Raw genomic sequence first — 18851 nt, 5'->3', positions numbered from 1 at the left:
AAATTATTTGTCTTATATCTAAAATGAAGTATGCTTAAACCATCCGGGGACCTATTTGAGGCTTCCCTTAAATGGAGAAACCTATTGGTTATATAGTGATCACAATCTTAAGCTAAAGACAAAGAAAACCATACTACTTTTTATAATAGGAAATAAATAATGCAACATCCAAGTAATTATAGATCGTTCTGTAATTTGAATGTTTATTTTTTCTTTATGTAGAATAAATGGTAATAAAATGTTGGAGGGAAGAAAAGAACTTGAGTGTAGTGTAGAAGAACCTACAGACAACCAGCTTATAGAATATACAGTTAGGTAAATAAAGTGTAATAGAGTGTAGTGAAGTGGAGCGTAGTATAGAGTATCTTCTGGAATATACAGTTAGGTAAATAAAGTATAGTAGAGTGTAGTGTAGTGGAGTGGGGTGTAGCTTCTGGAATATTATACAGTTAGGTAAATAAATTATGGTAGAGTGTAGTGGAGTGGAGTGCAGTAAAGTGTGGCTTCTGGAATATGGTAAATTAAGTGTAGTAGAGTGGAGTGCAGTATAGTGTTCTCTCTCTCCCTTAGAAATAAATCTTAACAAAAGTCAATAATTTTCCAAATTCGGTAACAACCAAACCTTTGATTGTACGACTTTTGTCTTTAAGTCTTAAAGTTCAAAAAAAATATTTAAGGGGTAAACATTTTACATCTAAATGAGCAAAAAGAAAATATAAAAAGTAATATTAATTTTAACACAATGCAACATTTAAACATTTATAAAAAGATGTTTTTTTTTATGCAATTAAATAGAATAGCACCTACACTAGATAGCACCCACGAAAGTGCATCTATATTCTTTAGGCCCCACAGGGATCTATATCCGGAATAAGGTATAACGAACAAGCGAAATAAATCTAAAATAATATTTGGGGGGGGAAATAAAAAAAAGGTCTTAAATTCTAATTTGTGTTGCCAACCAATGAGAGATAAAAATCACGTATAAGTTTTGTGATTTTTTTATCGAATAAACATCGTTGTTGGTATAAGCTGTATAAAGCCCTGTTTCTATAAAATTATTATGTTTATTCATGTTTAGTTTGAGAGAGAAAGGAGAGGATGAAATTCATTCTGATGAAGAATTTGACAATTATGAAACCATCCAAAGGTTTGTTAAGTCGGCTAGACATGTCAATAATTGTTTGTCTGTCGGAATTATGAAATATATAATCATGAAAAGTTTAAAAATGATCGGATAATTATTTCACATACCTAACATATAACTAACTAAGCTATCTCGAGACTCGACAAAGTTGCTGAAATGAGCCGTGTGACGTCATAGATCTATCTCAATTTAAGGGGTATCCTTTCCCACTTCTCCTCTCATTTCTCCCCTTGACGTCACACGGCTCATTTTATAAGCCATTTTGTCGAGTCTCAGCTATCCCTCTTGTAATGACGTTTAAACCTTTATTATAGAAAAGCTTTGATAACATAAAATGAAAACTGATATACATTTTTCCTATAATTGAACATTGAACCAACGTCAACTTAATACACAATGTATAAAACGATTACAACACATGCATGAGTGGCGAAGCATATGAAAAGAAAAAAAAATAACTAATTTTTAAAAAGGAAATAAATATTGAATAAATTAAAGGTGACTATCTTATAGTACACTAAACTGAGGTGGATTATTAGAAAACTTTTGCCTCACTAAAAATCCTTTGCCTCACTAAAAGATTTCAATTCCGAAAAAAGAGGTGAATTCTTAAAAAAAAAACTTTTTTTGGGCTCACTAAAATTTAGAGGGGATAATTTTGCCTCACTATTTTTGTGAGACAGTGAGCCAAGAAATTTTTTAAAGAATTCACCTCTGTTTTCGTAATTAAAATCTAAATTCATCAATATACAGATATTATGACATAATTTTCAAATTTATGATTTGACGATAAAAAGGACCTTGTCAAATTTAAAAATGGATTGGCAAAGAACGTTTCAACCTGGATGAACAGCCATTCAGACGGGTTGACAATGTAATATACAGAATAGCTTTGGTACGTGTAGGTGAATTATCAAAAATAGTTGGATAACCATTTAGAGAACAAAGAGAAACCCAGACAATAATGTCAATTAGTGGCGCAGTAAGGACAATCAGATGTCAAGTTCGATGTCAATATTCTAGGCAGTGGGGATTAATTTATTTTACTTAAGTTGCACATTTTAACATTTTTTATAGTGTGCCTTAAGCAAAGCAAATTAAGGGCCAAAAATTCTATGGTCTATATCAAGCCCCCTCCCCACTCAAAAAGATTAATTTTGCATTTAAAACAATTAGCAAAAATATATGTGCTTAAACTCAAACCTATCTCTTATCCTCGGTCCCTTCGCCCTCTCTTATTTTTTTCAATCTTTGCTGATCCTATCCCATTGGAGTACTATCTCCAAAATATAAAATAAAGCATAAATGGAAATAGTAAAATTATAGAGTTGCTGCTCCCCTAAAAAGAGTATTTGGTTCAAACGAATAAAAGCCATATTAAGTATGTTATTTTCCAAATAAAATATTGTTTATTTGATTAAAAGAATCCATATTTCAGATATTTCACAATTATAGAATTTTAAAACTAGACCAAAATATATATTTTGGAATTTTTGAGAGAAAAAAAATTCATTTAGACAAAGATATTTTTTAGTGGCAAAGTTCGTCCCGCCAGTCTGTCAGTCTGTAACAATATGGGGGAAATGTGATTTACTTGCCTGTTATATAAAGTAGACAGCTAAAATTGTATTTGATTCCCCTTTACAATGCATTTTCAGTAAACAACTAACTTTAACCGTCGGTCTGTCTGTAATATTCTAAAGGACATTGATGACCTTTAGGGGGCTTGGTGTCGCATCGGGTTTTAGACCCCTCCACGCTCCTTGAATTGTGGTTAAAAGCGTCCAAAATGACCATTGAGCCTAACAGTCAATAAACACCTTCTTAATAACTAATTTCATCTGTTACTTGTATTCTTCTAACTTGATAAGATTCGCTATTTGTAGATGTTGTCATCCACCTACATATAATTGGTCCTTAGGCAAACGCAGGAGTGACAAACATACTTTACTTACCCTAACGTATTTTAAACTTTTTTTGGGCTTTTTAAAGAACACAGTAATAGTGTCTGACTGATTATGACGTAACAAAAAAAATTAGCCAATGAGAGGCCACTATAAATTTTACCATTGGTCAATAACGGCCTCTCATTGACTAATTTTTTTTGTTTCGTCATAATCAGTCAGACACTATTACTGTGTTCCTTTTTAAATGCCTAACCCATGTAGGGGGCTTATTTTTATATTATTAAACATATATCTTACCCTAACCTAAAATGTATAGAAATACTTAATAAACTTAATGTTACATACACACTACCCCGTCCCGGATTTGAAAAATTTTGTTAAAATTTTTGCCCCCAGCCAAAATATGGTTGATTTATGCATAAAAATGACCCATGCAAAATATTTTTTCTGTAATGCAAAAATTGCGACGGTACAAGCACTGCAAAGTTTTTAAAATCTGCAAAAAAAAACCTGTTTTTATGGCTTTTTTGGGGCTTTTGTACCATCCCAATTTTAAAGATTTTTACAAAATTTCAATTCAAGTGTGTTGATATATACCTGAAATTTACCAAAAAAAATGGGGGCAGTCTCAATTTTAACATATGAAGGGGTAGCAAGTAATCTTCCAAATACAAAATTGTCAAATTGCATACATATATAATAGGGTTGGGCCGGATACTTTTTTGGACGGATAATGGATATCTGGCTGATTTATAATGCTGGATATCCGGCATCTGGCCAGATATCTAGCAAATATCCGGTAATATTGCCGGATATCTGGTTTTTTGGCCGGATATCCGGTAATTTGCCGGATACCAAATATCTTGCATTTTAAATCATCTGGATATCCGGTATCCGGCCTACCTTTATTTTATAAGTATGAAATTTGTTTGATACACAAAACTATCCCTTCTGTAGATTAAACTTAGCGGTTGAAACTTTTATACACTTAACTTAATAAACCAACCAATCAAAATTCAATAAAATTCTCAAAAGTTTTTAACCTAATGAATTAGAAAAACAATTATAAAACTTTGGGGACAAGTGAAATAAACAGTCCATTTTCCCCTCCCTCTCTGAATTATACCAGAGTGTACCAAAAGTCTTATAAAAACTAGGGAGGCAGAGCGCAATGGGCTGTTAATTACACAAGTTCCCGAAGTTTTAAAAACTTTTTCATTTGTTTGCTCAACAAATTTTTAAATTGTTTGAAATTTTAATTGGTTTAATAAGACGTTCCAACCACCTATTGTTATCAACAGAAAGGGTAAGTTTGTGTATAATCATGGGGTATACACGTCCATTTATCAGCCATTGTCTTCTCTATCTAGATCCCTGTACATTTACAATGCAAGAAATACAAGTACATAACAAGAAATAACATGTTATTCAAGAATCTAAAGGGATAAGACAATGTCTAATAAATTGATGTACATCCCCAATAATGAAACAAAAAATTGTCCCTTCTGTAGATTAAGACTAAGAAGTTGAAACTTTTAAACACTCAACTTAATAAATCAACCAAATAAAATATACTGGATTTCCCCAATGCAATGTTTTAACCCAAATGTAAGAAAACACCGTTATAACACTCTGGGGACTGATTTAGTAAACAGCTCAATGTCCCCTCCCTCCCTGAACTATACAAGTCTAATAATAACTAGGGAGGGAGGGGACATTGGGCTGTTTAATACACTAGTCCCGGAAGGTTTATAAAAACTTTTTTTTATTTCTTGGCTCAACAACTTTGGAGACTTTAATTAAATTTTAATTGGTTGGTTCATAGGTTTAGTGATCAAACGTTTCAACCACTATGTAATCAACAAAAAAGGGTCAGTTTGTGTATCATCATGGGATATACAAATAAATTTATCAGCCATTGTCTTATCCCTCTAGATCCCTGTACCCAAAGTCTAATAACTGAAACACTTTTATTTTTATTACATAACAAGAAATAACATGTTACTGAAGGATCTAAGGGATAAGACTAATAAATTGATGTACATCCCCATTAATAATACACAAAATTAACCCTTCTGTAGATTAAAATTAGTGGTAGAAACGATTGAACACTCAAATTAAAAAACCAATCCATCAAAATTTATTGAAAGTCCTCAAAGTTATTAAGTCAACCAATAAGAAAAGTTTATTTTCAAACTTTTGGGACTAGTGTATTAAACGGCCTATTTTGTCCCATCTGTTTCTGATACTTATTAAATGCAAATCTTTTCTATAATATGAGTCTGAACAAACTCCGTAAAGGTTAGCTCTTTTATTTAATATAAGCAAGTTGAAATTTTTTGATTGAAAACTTTGGTTGATGATTTCTGTAACAATAAGGGTTTAGAAAGTGTAGCAACTCTGCAATCGATACTTCTGCTTTATAGCTCTAGTTTTTGATATATTGAAGACATAAGTTTAATGCAAATTATTGCCAGTTTCCCAAGTGCCAAGTCGAGCACATACCCCCCCCCCCCCTCCATCTCCTGACCTTGAAAAAAGGAAGGTATACTTTCTAGTTTGTTTCTTAATTATATCAGGTCAGGTTAGGATAGTTTATTTTGGGTACCAGGGACCCTTGCATGTTAATATAAGGAGGGAGGGGTTGTCAGTGATCAAAAGACACTTTGAGGGAAAGCACCAAACATATTTTATAAGCTAAGACATCTTTTTCCATTAAGTCAATACAAAATTAACAGAGATAAACAGAATAATGACACATAAAAAGAAATGTTAAAAATTATCTAATTTTCACAAGAAGAGCTTTTCCATAGTACTTTCTAGTGGTAACGCTCCTAAAGGACTCTTGGGCACCTGAGAGAAGGGTCGATCCTCTAATTTTATTTTAGTGGTAATAGTTGAAACATTCCCTGGATCTATCAGAAACTTTACTGTAAAGAAGAAACAATTGCATATATATATAATAGGGTTGATCCGATACTGGATACCAGATATCCGGTTGATTTCTAATGACAGATAATCGTTATATGGCAAATTACCAGATATCTGGCCGAATAAAAGAACATCGGCCGAATAACCGGATATCTGACCGAATAACCGGATATCCGGCCAAATAACCGGATATCCGGTCGAATAACTGGATATCCGGCCAAATAACATATATTTGCCCAATATCCAGCATTATAAATCAGCCAGATATCCAGTATCTGTCCAAAAAGGTATCCGGCCCAACCTATTATATATGTATGCAATTTGACAATTTTGTATTTGGAAGATTACTTGCTACCCCTTCATATGTTATAATTGAGACTGCCCCCATTTTTTTTGGTAAATTTCAGGTATATATCAACACACTTGAATTGAAATTTTGTAAAAATCTTTAAAATTGGGATGGTACAAAAGCCCCAAAAAAGCCATAAAAACAGGGTTTTTTGCAGATTTTAAAAACTTTGCAGTGCTTGTACCGTCGCAATTTTTGCATTACAGAAAAAATATTTTGCATGGGTCATTTTTATGCATAAATCAACCATATTTTGGCTGGGGGCAAAAATTTTAACAAAATTTTTCAAATCCGGGACGGGGTAATACACACCTTTGTTTGTTCACTCCTAAGTTTGTCATGGAACCTTATAATTATGTTTAGTAAGAGAACTCTGATGTCAGTGTGTGTAAGTGATACAGAGGAAGATATTGAGACTGGTGGAACTACAGATGTTACTATACCTGAATCTAAAAAACATCCTCCACCAGAATTATCTACAGGTATGCATATCATAACCTATAATCACAAAGTATTTGGATGTCAGTCTGCAAGATAAAGATCTCCGAAACTACCAGACCAACATGGATTTCCTTTTTAAAAATAAATTCTCCTTTCTGTCTGGTAATTTTATGAAGATTAGAACGTGAAACAAATGTGGCCTTCCGAAAGGCATTAATTAATTATAAATTGAAATCGATCTCAAGTGAAATTGTACAATCTATCTGAATATTAGTAACTGTTGTAAAACATTAGTGCATTATAATTTTTATTAGATATATCTATATTTTAGGGGCAAAGTTACCGCCTACAGGGAAATCTGGAAAATCTGTTAAACTCTGGAAAAGAGTTCCAGGTCACTAATTATAAAAAGAAACTGTTGTTTAACATTAAAAGAAAACTTTACAGGTCATTTGTGTCAACCTGCTTACTTGTCAGTTTTATTATCAACACTTACTGAAACACTTTGCACTCGCTGCGCCCCTAGAGGCTTCTAGTTTTCGGTGGGGTCTAATAAGGGTGGTGGTACTGTTCCAAAAATAGTTATAAACCTTCCCAGGACCTAAGAAAAAGCTGTGTGGTAAAAAGGACTATATCGGTTCAGCGGTTAGCGAGATCCTTTCTGCACATTTCCCTTAAAAAACTTTTACAATACAAAAAGTTTATCTAAACTTTAAACATTGTTCTGTAGATTTAAATATAACATATTATTATTATTTAATACGCAATTTTATGACAAAAAACTAAGTGAATATTAGCTTTCGCAATATTCCGTAAAATTGAGAGCAAGTTTCTAGTCAAATGCGCTTATTAAGTCTAACTGTTCTTAATGTTGACCAAACGCATAGTTATAATTAAACGCATATTTAAAATCAGTTTGACCTAAATAGCGCATTTTACTGAAATCTTACTCACAACTTTACTGAATTTTTTGAAAGCTACTATTCAGGGATCGGCAGCCGCGCGTAAGCCGCGTGTAAGCCTCAGTGAAAGCGTCATTTTATCACTATAAAATTCAGCTGGATGTATAAAACTGCTCTTTAGCAGACAATCCTTCTTTTTCAAATTTCTTTTTCTTCTCACAAGCAGGTTTAAAACTCAGGCTTATGCGTGGCTGAGGCGCGGCTGCCGAACCCTGCTACTATTCCCTTATTACATTTAGGTTTTTCAATTCTTCTTATCCTGTTATCAGTTATTATTGGCAATGCTTCAAATGTTATTGTAAAGGTAAATTTTATTTCAATTGATGTTAATATCAGGGATAAGATAATGGCCGATAAAATGATGTACATCCCCAATGATTTTTCAGAAATTGACCCACTACGTAGATTACAATTAGAGGTTAAAACATTTGAACACTCACCTTAATGAACCAACAAATAAGAATTCAATAAAAGTTCCCAAAGGTGTTAAGCCAACGAATAAGAAAAGTTTTTATAAAACTTTTGGGACTAGTGTAACAAACAGGCCAATGTCCCCTCCCTCACTGTGTTGATATACAAATAAACTTACCTGCCATTTGTAAATTGGAAAGGAAAACATTGTATATTTTTTATTTTCAGTAGCGAAGCTACTCTTTAACAGAAGCCTAAGGTTTTCCGCATTTTTAGTCCCAATCTTTTAATACCTATACATATAACTGCTGATTTCATAGATTAAGATTTCTCTCTCTCTCTCTCTCTCTCTCTCTCTCTCTCTCTCTCTCTCTCTCTCTCTCTCTCTCATTCTCTCTCTCTCTCTCTCTCTTTCTCTCTCTCTCTCTCTCTCTCTCTCTCTCTCCTTCTTCTTTCTCTCTCCTTCTTTTCTCTCTCTCCCTCTTTCTCTAAATGCAAATGCCTATGATCACAAAGAGCTTTCCTACCATTAGACATAACCGTCCCTGTGATTAGATAACATTTGGTTGATCTTAGATTACTTATTCATGCGTGTACACTTTTAAAAAAAAAAAGGAATAAAAAATTTGAATATTAAAATATTTTATGTACACAAGGATAACAACATTCATGAAAGGAAAGAACGTAAAATTAACTAAATAAATTAACATTATTTACAATTAAATATACATTAAATACAAATCTCCCCAAAAAAATGATCGAAAACAGAGGAAACTTAGTAATGCAATAGTTACATTTAAAATTTTTATATGAAATATTTTCAAAATTAACTCTGATGAATCTAGCCTTACTAATGAGCCCTAAAAGGGCCAAACAATTTGTCTATATATAAAATACTTTTTAGTAAAATTTGTAGTTTTGAATTGATTAGACGAGTTTAAAATGATATACGGATCTACCTTAAAAACAAAAAATGTTCACTTTTAATAATAATGTTTAGTGCTTTATCCCTTAGTGTTTGATAATACAAGTATGTAATTTAAGTAAAACAATTTTAAGAATTAAATAAACAAGAAAAAACACTTTATAAAAAAGAGGCTCATCAAATGAGTAAGACAAACAAATATTTATACATAGAATAATTGCACTTTTTAAATTAAAGTAAAAATTATTTTGTTGATGGTTAGATTAGATGCAATGATATTTGATTTCGAATTACTTATTTTAGGCTTGATTTAGATACACTTTGCTTTTTACATAATACCTAATTGTTTAAGGAATATACATTTTAAAAGTCATGTAATAGGACAACTACATCAAGTACCTCGTCAATTACCTCATATGCTGTCTATGACATGAATCGCCATGGTCCAACAACCCAGGATAACCAAGGAGAGCCAAATGTCTCCTTTTCTGTCCAAACACCTGCAATATTAGGTTAAATAACACCCATCAGATAACCAACCCTTTGATTGCACAACCTTTGTCTGAGAAGTCCTAACTGTGCATAGTAATGAGTTGCGCCTGTTTTGGGCCAAAGCATTCCCCCTCTCTGACTATTAAATGTCGCGCACCTGACATAATAGCAGTAGGAACCATTTTAAACGTCTTTAGTTATGACGCGGTGTTAAGCCAAGATTCGAACCTATCACCTCCCCGAGGACGAGCGATTTCGCTACGTGTTGAGCCACGGTCGCGGGTAACTACATCATGTAAAAAAATATGTAAAAATATCTAAACAGAATCAGCACGTGTAAAATGTATATACATACATACTTATGGTAATAAGTTTTAAATTTTTAAATCAGTGAAATTATTTATCATGATGTATTTTTAGGAATTAACAGTATTAGAACCGGCATGCCTTCTATTATATAGAAGTATCATCACTACAAGGTAAATAATATTTCTCGTATTCATTCGAATCCGGTGGATAGGAACCGGTTCTCATCCATACGAAAAAACTATGTCTAGCACCGAATTATATCCAGCTTTCTACGAATATAAAAATGTACAATCATAAGATTAAACCATTTTTTTTTAGCCGTTGCCTAACTAGTTTTAATCTTATAATTGTACATTCTATATTCGCGGAAAGCCGTTTATAATACGATGCGAGAAATAACTATTACATGACTGACAAAATTGGAACAATCGATATTCAATACGTGGATATCATGAATCGTAAAATCTTGTCGTCAATTTAAGTTGCTAATATATTCCTCATTTATTAGTCAGTACATTCCTCCAATATGAGAAGAGGGGTGAAAAGGACTGAGTAGGGGGTATGATTAAAAAAGAGTCAGATGTAAAAACAATTTTTAGAGAAGCAAAAATCTTGTTCAATATTCAATTAATCATTTATTGATTTTAATAACTAATTTCATGATTTTTTTATAATTCGATTTTTGATTATGGCTTATAACCAGTTTTAATCTAGAGAAATTTAAATGGTTAAAAAGTTGGACAACGCATATTAGGGAACCAACAAAAGTTTAGAACCAACGAAGACGATAACTTGTTTATAAAACTTTGGGTGCCAGTGCAATTTACGCAGAATTGTCCCTCCCTTTAGGTGTTTATATTCAATTGTTTCTTTTTTTTTTAGTTTTGCCATGCCATGGGCAGTTGCCATCGACAAAGCTCCCTTTCCACCTGAACTAAGAAATATGGTAACTTACATATAGCATATAGCAATCACATACCCGTCTATTAATGTTATTACCTAGTAGATTACCTCGTACGGGCGGGATTACAGCAATCCAGGAGAACTAAGGGTGACTGTTACGCACCCTTCTCTGTCCAAACACCCAAGGATAAGGTTAAGTAACAACAGACAACTAATTCTCTGTGAAGCACGACCTTTGTCTGAGAAGTCCCAACTGTGCATGGTAACGAGTTGCGCCTGTTTTGGGCCAAAGCATTCCCCCTACTCTAACTATTTATGTCGCGCATCTGACATAGCAGCAGTAGGAACCATTTTTAACGTCTTTAGTTATGACGCGGTGTCGGCCTGAGATTCGAACCTATCACCTTCACGATGACGAGCGGATGCGATACGTGTTGAGTCACGGTCGCGGGTTTAATAATGTTATGGGATCCCTGCCAATTGTCTTCACTAAAGATAGACATTCTGTTACTATGATATATTCTGTTACTATGACATATAGATGATTTATTATGCAGTTAGTGATCACCTTTATTTTGCAACATGTGATCTACATCTCTTAGGAGCACATCTACTAATGAAATAGACTGAACAATAAGCTATAAAAATTGGAAAGAATTTTAATGAATATAATAGATTTGAAATCTGCATAAAATTTTAAGGAATTTTTATAAAATTTGTTTTTTGTATAATTCTTTATCTATAAGCGCAAATACAAATTAAGTTAAATAATTTTGATATCTGTGATTGGTGGATTGAAAACTATCTGCGCCCTGATTGGAGAAGCTTAAGTGACGTACATCATTCAACCAATTAGAGCGCAGGTAGTTTCCAATCCACCTATCCTATTGGTCAAATTTTATTAACTTAAATTGGATTTGCGCTTTTAAATAATGAATTATATAAAAAACGAATTTTATAAAAAATCCTTAAAATTTTATGCAGATTTCAAATCTATTATATTCATTAAAATTCTTTCCAATTTTTATAGCTTACTGAACAAGTTAAAGAAATTATAAATCAAAATTATAAAAGAAGGGGGGGGGGGTTAATGCAACCATCTTGTAATAAATGAGTAAAGGCGACTTAGAATTCGAATTTCGATCTTAAAATAAAATAAAAATATGTTTTAAAAAGTTGATTCCTACGTACTTAATGATGAATTTGCCTTGAAAATTGGCAAAAAAACGGCTAAACGACTGAGCTGCCAGCCGATACTTTTCCAACTTTTTGTTCAATTTAGGGAAAATAGACCTACCAAGGATTACTCATGCAAAATTTCAGATCGAAATTGGAATTCTAAGTGCCTTTTACTCATTGAATACGAGATGGTTGCATTAACCCCCCCCCCCCCTTTATAATTTTGATGTATAATTTCTTTAACTTTTTCAGTCTAGTTCATGAGTAGATCTGCTCCTTTTAGATGTAGATCACATGTTGCAAAATAATTCGAATTCTAAGTGCCATTTACTCATTGATTACGAGATGGTTAAATAACCCTCCCCCCCCCCTTATATATGCTCTGTGATGGTTAGGCTAGGTTATCCCTTAATTATAGGCTAAAAAGCTTTTCGGACTTTCATTAAACCCTGAATGCGTTGTAGAAAACTTTAGTATCTATTTTTTTTATACAATAGGGGTTATATTGTTTATCATATATGCATGGTGTAATGTCTCTAGCTTATCATTGATTCAGCACATAGTTGTTCTTAAAGAAAAATATTTCGCGTTTCAATAAATTCTTACAAAATTCTAATGATGGAATAAATTGAAAAATATTCTATTGGTGCAAATTTATTAAATCTTTCTAAGGAGAAATAATTCAAAGAGTTTTCCTTATTCTATATAGAAAATACTTGGTGGTTTCCCTGAAAGTGCCTAGTTGAGCAACCTTACCCCCATTTTATTATAATTTGCAATTAGTTAGACATTATGGGGATGGGATTGTTTTTCGTTTGTTTGGTAGGTTTTTTGGGTAGTTGGTAGCCCCGTATGGCTATGTCACTGCAGGTACAGGTCCCGCAGGGATAGTCAACACAAGATAGTTTGGCATATGATAAAATACTACTCATATTTCTCATATTCAATTTAAGAAATTTAAGAAAACGGAAGGTTCCAGTACTCGATAGTCACTTTGTGGGAAAGCGCTAAATGTTTTCACATAATTCTAATGTTTTAATTAAAAGGACTTGTGTAAATGAAATTATAAAATTTTACGAGTATGCTTTAAAAGGCTGTAAATTTATGTAATTCTAAATTAAAACGGTAGGTATCAGGGAGTCAAAGATCATTGAACTTTAAAATATACTAAATTTATTTTTTTATAATTGGATATGTACATAAATTTATCGTCCCTAATAACAAAAAGCTAGATTGACGTCCGGTCAACGCTTTCAAAATTGTAAGAGGAGGAAGATGCGTGCCAGGTCCAAGTAAACCTCACCCAGCTCATTAACCTTCCATGGAATGACCAATCAGCTGATCGATTCGTGGATTTTTCTACCAACTTTTGAAAATTTTCATCGCCAATTTTGGAAGATTTTTCACCACTTGTAAAGTTACTACTTTTATATACAATGTGATTTATCCACTTTTTGTATGAACTTTTTGCCATTCAATGGTTGGTTGGATATTAATTCTGAATTTTTCAGAAAAAAAAAAAAAAAAAAAAAAAAAAAAAAAAAATTGTACCTAACAGACCAGTTACATAAAACATCAAGCACTGTTTGAAATCAAAAGGAAGATTTTAACATGATTAAAAAGATTCTGTTAAATAAATCTGTATTGCAGGATAAAGGACTTCTGATGGTAAGGGGTTTCCTTGGTTTCATCAATGTAATTGCAACAATTTATTCAAGTAAGAGGTTACACTTCTGCCAGAAAGGCATCTTTTCAAGTCTTACATGTCGCTATACCTTTCAGTATTGATTTTATGTCATATTTTTGTTTTATTTAAGGCATAACCAGTCGTTCGGATATAATCATAATAAATGTATAGAGGAACAACACATACACATGCTTAATATATATATTTTTTTAGTCGCCTAGCTACTCTTAAACTAGGCAATGTCCGTTTATCTGTCCGTCTTCCGTATGTATCGGAAAGCTTAAAAGGTTTAGTGACCTTTTAAAACTTTTCTATTTGCAGGTATTTGACTATAATATAATTTCTTTCCGTTTCTTTTGAATGACAGTTTCTCATCAAAGCTAAAGACCAATGCTGCGCTACTTATGGACAAAATTATTCTTGTTACAGTTAGATTCATGGCCCTTGGAGATCAGAAAATGTTGACTGCCACACGTCCAGTTTTTGTTGCCATTTCTGCCAGGTATTGTAACACAGGGCTCGGCAATCGCAGTCGCCAACAAGCAGAGCTAGGCAGCTGGAAGCAAGTTTATTGATATTTTGCAGTTTTAAGAACTATATTAAGTAGCACATGGAAACCAACTAGTGCAAGTTGTAGGTTTATGGCTTGATTCTGGTTGCCAAGCCCAGCACCCCAAAAAACATTTTAAAATTGTGTTTGAAGGTACATTAATCAATTACATAATACTAATTTGTATAGGGATTAAAAGGCAGTCTCTGACAAAATGCATGGTGGGGCACAGAACCCCTCCCAGCACCCCCTCCCCCATGATTTTGAAATATTTTTTAAAGGGGAGATGTATTTTTTCAATTATGTTTTCATTTATAGTATTTATTTTGTTTATTTAGCTATACATGAAATATATATTAGCGATTTAACACATGAAAATATTTAAAATTATAATTGGTTTGTAAATTGTGTATTTACATTAGAATTGCATTCAAAGTTTTTATTTGCATATATATGATAATTTTCATATTGAATATATAGGTTATATTGTTGATTACATTCTAAAGAAAATGTATGTTTTTTTCCAATAATAAGTTTTCAACAAATATCGTAACTTTGGAAAATTCTAATTGAATTTTGCAATGAGAGATATGTTATCAAAAACTCGTTAAAACTTCAACTAAACAATTATGACAACATCCAAAAAAGCGAAGCTCTGAATCGGTAGGACAAACGAACATTAACACTTGTAGAGTGTCAGGACTGAATTATTAAAATATTGTGTAAAATTCGAGAAAAAAAAAATTTAAATAAATTTGTTGAAACTCCCTAAATACAGAATGGTTAAGGACATACTTACATTTTTAGGACTTGATCTTAAAGATGCTTCGCTTATAACATTGTACTCTGTTGTTCAAGGAACCAGTATTCCAAAAATCAGATCAATTGGATATATTACATAAAAATTGATGCTAAAAAAGTTAAAGATAAACATGCTTAAAATTGACTTAAGAACATTTTGGTAACGATTATAGAGTTACTACGCTTTCTAAATTGTACCTAACTACTATAGGAATCATCTTTCAAAATTTGGAATCGATAGGACAATTCTAACAAGCCTAAATGAACGAAAAAAACTATCCGTTCCAGACGGAAGTACGGACTGACCCTAATTATTGAAAACTCATTAAAACTTTAACAAAAGAATATAGAAAAGTTTTGAAAAAAAGTATAAAACTAAGGAACATAGAAATATGTAGATGATTTTAAAATAGCCTAAAGCCATCCAAAAACAGTTCAACTAATAAAGAACCTTTTTACAAAGTATGCCTCATAGTTAAGAGAATCATCGCTTCCTACCATACCATCAGTAGGACGAAAAAAAAATAAATGTTGTTAAAAAAAAGCTTAGCAACTTTAAAGAATTCTTTATAATACGAATAATAATTTACTTTATTTTTCTTATTGTACTTTTAGCCCTGATTAAAAATAGAACCTATAACACGTGATTTTTTTTGGTAAACATATTTTTTAGATTTTTTTTCTTCTTGTAATTTTTATATTCTATGAAAGTTTCAAAATACATGAGGAAAAACTCACATAGCATTAACAATATATTTAGAAACGTTGAATGCGATAAAATACAGTTTATTTGTTATTTAAGACAATCTGAAGTCCAATCTGTACTACTTTTGATTACTGTGACGTAATAAAATGAGGGAGATGAGAGATGAAGTGGGAAAGAAAACCCTAAAAAGAGATGGAGAATCCCTTATTTTTATTACGTAACAGGAATCAAAAGTGGTACAGATTGGGCTTCGTCGTTATTTAAAATCCCATATTACAAGGAAAAGTATGAAAGACGTATCTAATATTATATCCAGTATTTCTTCGAAAACGATATTGATATCCGCTGGATTAGAACCGATTATAAACAATGATGAAAAACCATTTGTAACATAGTATTACAGACAATTTTCAACAAATTATGATGTAAAAATCATAAAATCAATACCAGTTTTGCTAGTCCAGGCCTTCTTCCCCTCGAGGCTAATAAGACTGGTTTTTCAATATAAATTTTTCATTTCAATATACGGCATCAACGGTGGTTTCCCTTAAAGTGCTTAGTCGAACAGATAAACCATCTCCCTTATTTTGAAATATATTAAAAATAAGAATGGGGGAAGATTTTTTTTTGTTGTTACTTTAGATCTAGTTAGGTTAGGTTATACTGGATAGTCCCGCAGGGTTAGAACCCCAAAGGGGTATGTCTATTAATAAATTTTAACCTAATTTGAAAAAAAATAGCCAATGAGAGGCCAGTATACACTGTAATTGACCAATGGTAAAAATTATAGTGGCCTCTCATTGGTTAATTTTTTTTTGACGTCATAATCTGAGTCAGCCACTTTTACTAGGTTCATTGATTTAATTGAATTTCTAATTGTAAAAAAAACTCAATCTGCATAATAAATATGTGATTTTTTGCATTTGCACAGTTTTGCCAAAAGTTTTATTGTCTTGTATATTCTTAGACTTCATCATATCTATTGATGAAATATTTAATATTTTTTTTCAAAAAAATATACTTTGAAGTAAAATGCAATAAACTAGATTTTGTTAGTAACAAATAGTATAAAAAAATGTTCTATCATTTTTTTGCATTTTAGTAAAGGAAGGTAAAGGACATTAGCTTTGAATCTTAGCTATTTATTAGATAGAATAAAAATCATTTACCAGGGATCTAAATGAATAAGACATTGACCGATTGAATGATGTACATCCCCAATGATAATACATAAAATTACCCCTTATGTATATTACAAGAATTGGTTGAAAGGTTTGGACACCAATCAAAATTTAATAAGGTCCTCGAAGTTGTTAAGTCAATGAATAGAAAAAGATTATTATAAAACTTTGGGAATTAGTGTAATAAACAACCAAATGTCTACTCCCTCTCTGACAATTTACTCTGTTAAATTTTAATTTCTATTTTCTTCTAAAACATGTAATTTTTTTTTGTAATGATGATGTTAATTTTAGAGTATTTCTGAAAGAAAAGGCTGGTTGGTTCACATATGTAGCAATGATGTTCATGCTCATAGGAATTGTATTTGTCATCAAGCCACCTTTCATCTTTGGCATCGAAGATGGTAAGTTTAGTATTGACGCTACTGTATAACAGCACGTCAGTACGTCAGCACGTTTAACTATGTATTTATATTGTTCATGACTATTGGAATTCGTCATTAAGCTGCCATTCACCATAGGCATAAAAGATGGTAATTTGAGTATTGCTGCTAAACTAATAATGGCTGCGCGACTAGCACTTATAAGTTCTATAATAAAAGGCGTAAGAAGATGGCAAAACATAGCATAAATCAACCTTTTGGCTTAACTCTAAACATAAGATAGCCTAAAACCATCCCGAGAACTATGTGCAACATTCCTGAATAGAAAATCTCAATCAGTTCATTAGTTATTAAAATCTTAAGCTTTAGGCAAAAACCTAACTACTTTATGTAATAGGATAGCTAAATTGTCTTTCATTGAGTTTGTCTATCTGTTCATCCACCATTAGGTCAGTCTCTTTATTTTAATGATTTTTATTAGAATTGTACAATTTCTGTGAAATATTTTAAGAGTTTTTATTCAAGTAACTTAAACACATTGTTTTGTATAATGCACACCCTGCCTTAACCAAATAAAGGATAAACAAAAATTACCATGAAAACGGACAATGCAGCGTTCAAATAGGACCTAGTGACAAATAGAATCCATTGAGCATTAAATCCTAGCTGTTCCTTCTTGCCAGATATTTCAATTTTAATATTTAAAGTGAAAATCACTAAATTCGCCATATATACAAGGCAACTCTACTGTTAATACAGGAAGATAAGATACTTTTTTTTGTAAATCATCCTTCTTAGACACTTTTTTTATCAAATAAAATCTTAGTCATCTAAAATCAATGATGCAGTTGTGATTTGACTTGAATCTGGTTAACTTGTCTTTGTGTTTTACTTGTTTTCTTTATCATCTCAAACATAAGGGCATATTATTCTTTACACAATGTGTATACACTAAGAATAGAGATGTCTAGAGATACCCTCTGTAAATCAGTCAATAGAATGACACTGGATGAACAATCTGGCTATGTTATTGGTAGAGATGTGTACAGGTGTTGGATCAAAAGGGCTAAATGTTTTCATTTTGTTGTCATAATGTGTCATCTATAAACAGGAGCATTCCTTAGGATAAAGCTTTGCTTGGGTACATCATATCCTGTAAAAATATAATTCCGCATATAATGTGAAATATATCCTAACAATATATAATAATAAGTCAACTATGAATATTGTGTTATTGCTGTATTTCTTAGGATAGAGTTAGCATTCTATAAATAAGATTATGGGTTCAGTTTAACCATCTAGATATACTACACTGTTTGGTACAAACCCCTTGTCCTAGTCCTTGCTTACAGGGAAGCTTAGGATTTAGCACTATGTTTAGCAAGCTTGAGATCTTCAGTGAACTTGATGTAACAGACCAAAAGGTCTTGGCTTATATTCATCAACCATAAGGAGTTAATCTTCAAAATCTCTGATTGGTACCAAACAGTTAGAACAGGGAAATGGATTTTTGGATGTCTTGAGAACTAAGGTAATCCCTCCCTCCATCTATAGTTATGATCATATACCCACTCAGCACAGACCTCA

General features: G+C 32.1%; 1 protein-coding gene across 1 annotated transcript in view; it reads left to right on the top strand.

Annotated features, from left to right (window-relative positions):
• Nucleotides 1–225: 225 nt before the first annotated feature.
• Nucleotides 226–18851, top strand: part of LOC145322609 (solute carrier family 35 member G1-like) — a 36496-nt gene continuing 17870 nt past the window's right edge. Inside the window, exons 1-10 of the mRNA XM_080164759.1 lie at nucleotides 226–315; nucleotides 1082–1150; nucleotides 6698–6816; nucleotides 7107–7169; nucleotides 7977–8041; nucleotides 9986–10044; nucleotides 10757–10820; nucleotides 13607–13673; nucleotides 14073–14145; nucleotides 17176–17285. Of these exons, the coding sequence (XP_080020885.1) occupies nucleotides 239–315; nucleotides 1082–1150; nucleotides 6698–6816; nucleotides 7107–7169; nucleotides 7977–8041; nucleotides 9986–10044; nucleotides 10757–10820; nucleotides 13607–13673; nucleotides 14073–14145; nucleotides 17176–17285 (766 nt within the window). The 5' untranslated portion in view covers nucleotides 226–238. The remainder of the gene's footprint in view (nucleotides 316–1081; nucleotides 1151–6697; nucleotides 6817–7106; nucleotides 7170–7976; nucleotides 8042–9985; nucleotides 10045–10756; nucleotides 10821–13606; nucleotides 13674–14072; nucleotides 14146–17175; nucleotides 17286–18851) is intronic.

This window comes from Acartia tonsa, chromosome 6 (assembly GCF_053477335.1).
Source record: "Acartia tonsa isolate MP-2025a chromosome 6, ASM5347733v1, whole genome shotgun sequence".
Classification (NCBI taxonomy): Eukaryota; Metazoa; Arthropoda; class Copepoda; order Calanoida; family Acartiidae; genus Acartia; species Acartia tonsa.
This window is presented reverse-complemented; position numbering and strand designations above follow the sequence as displayed.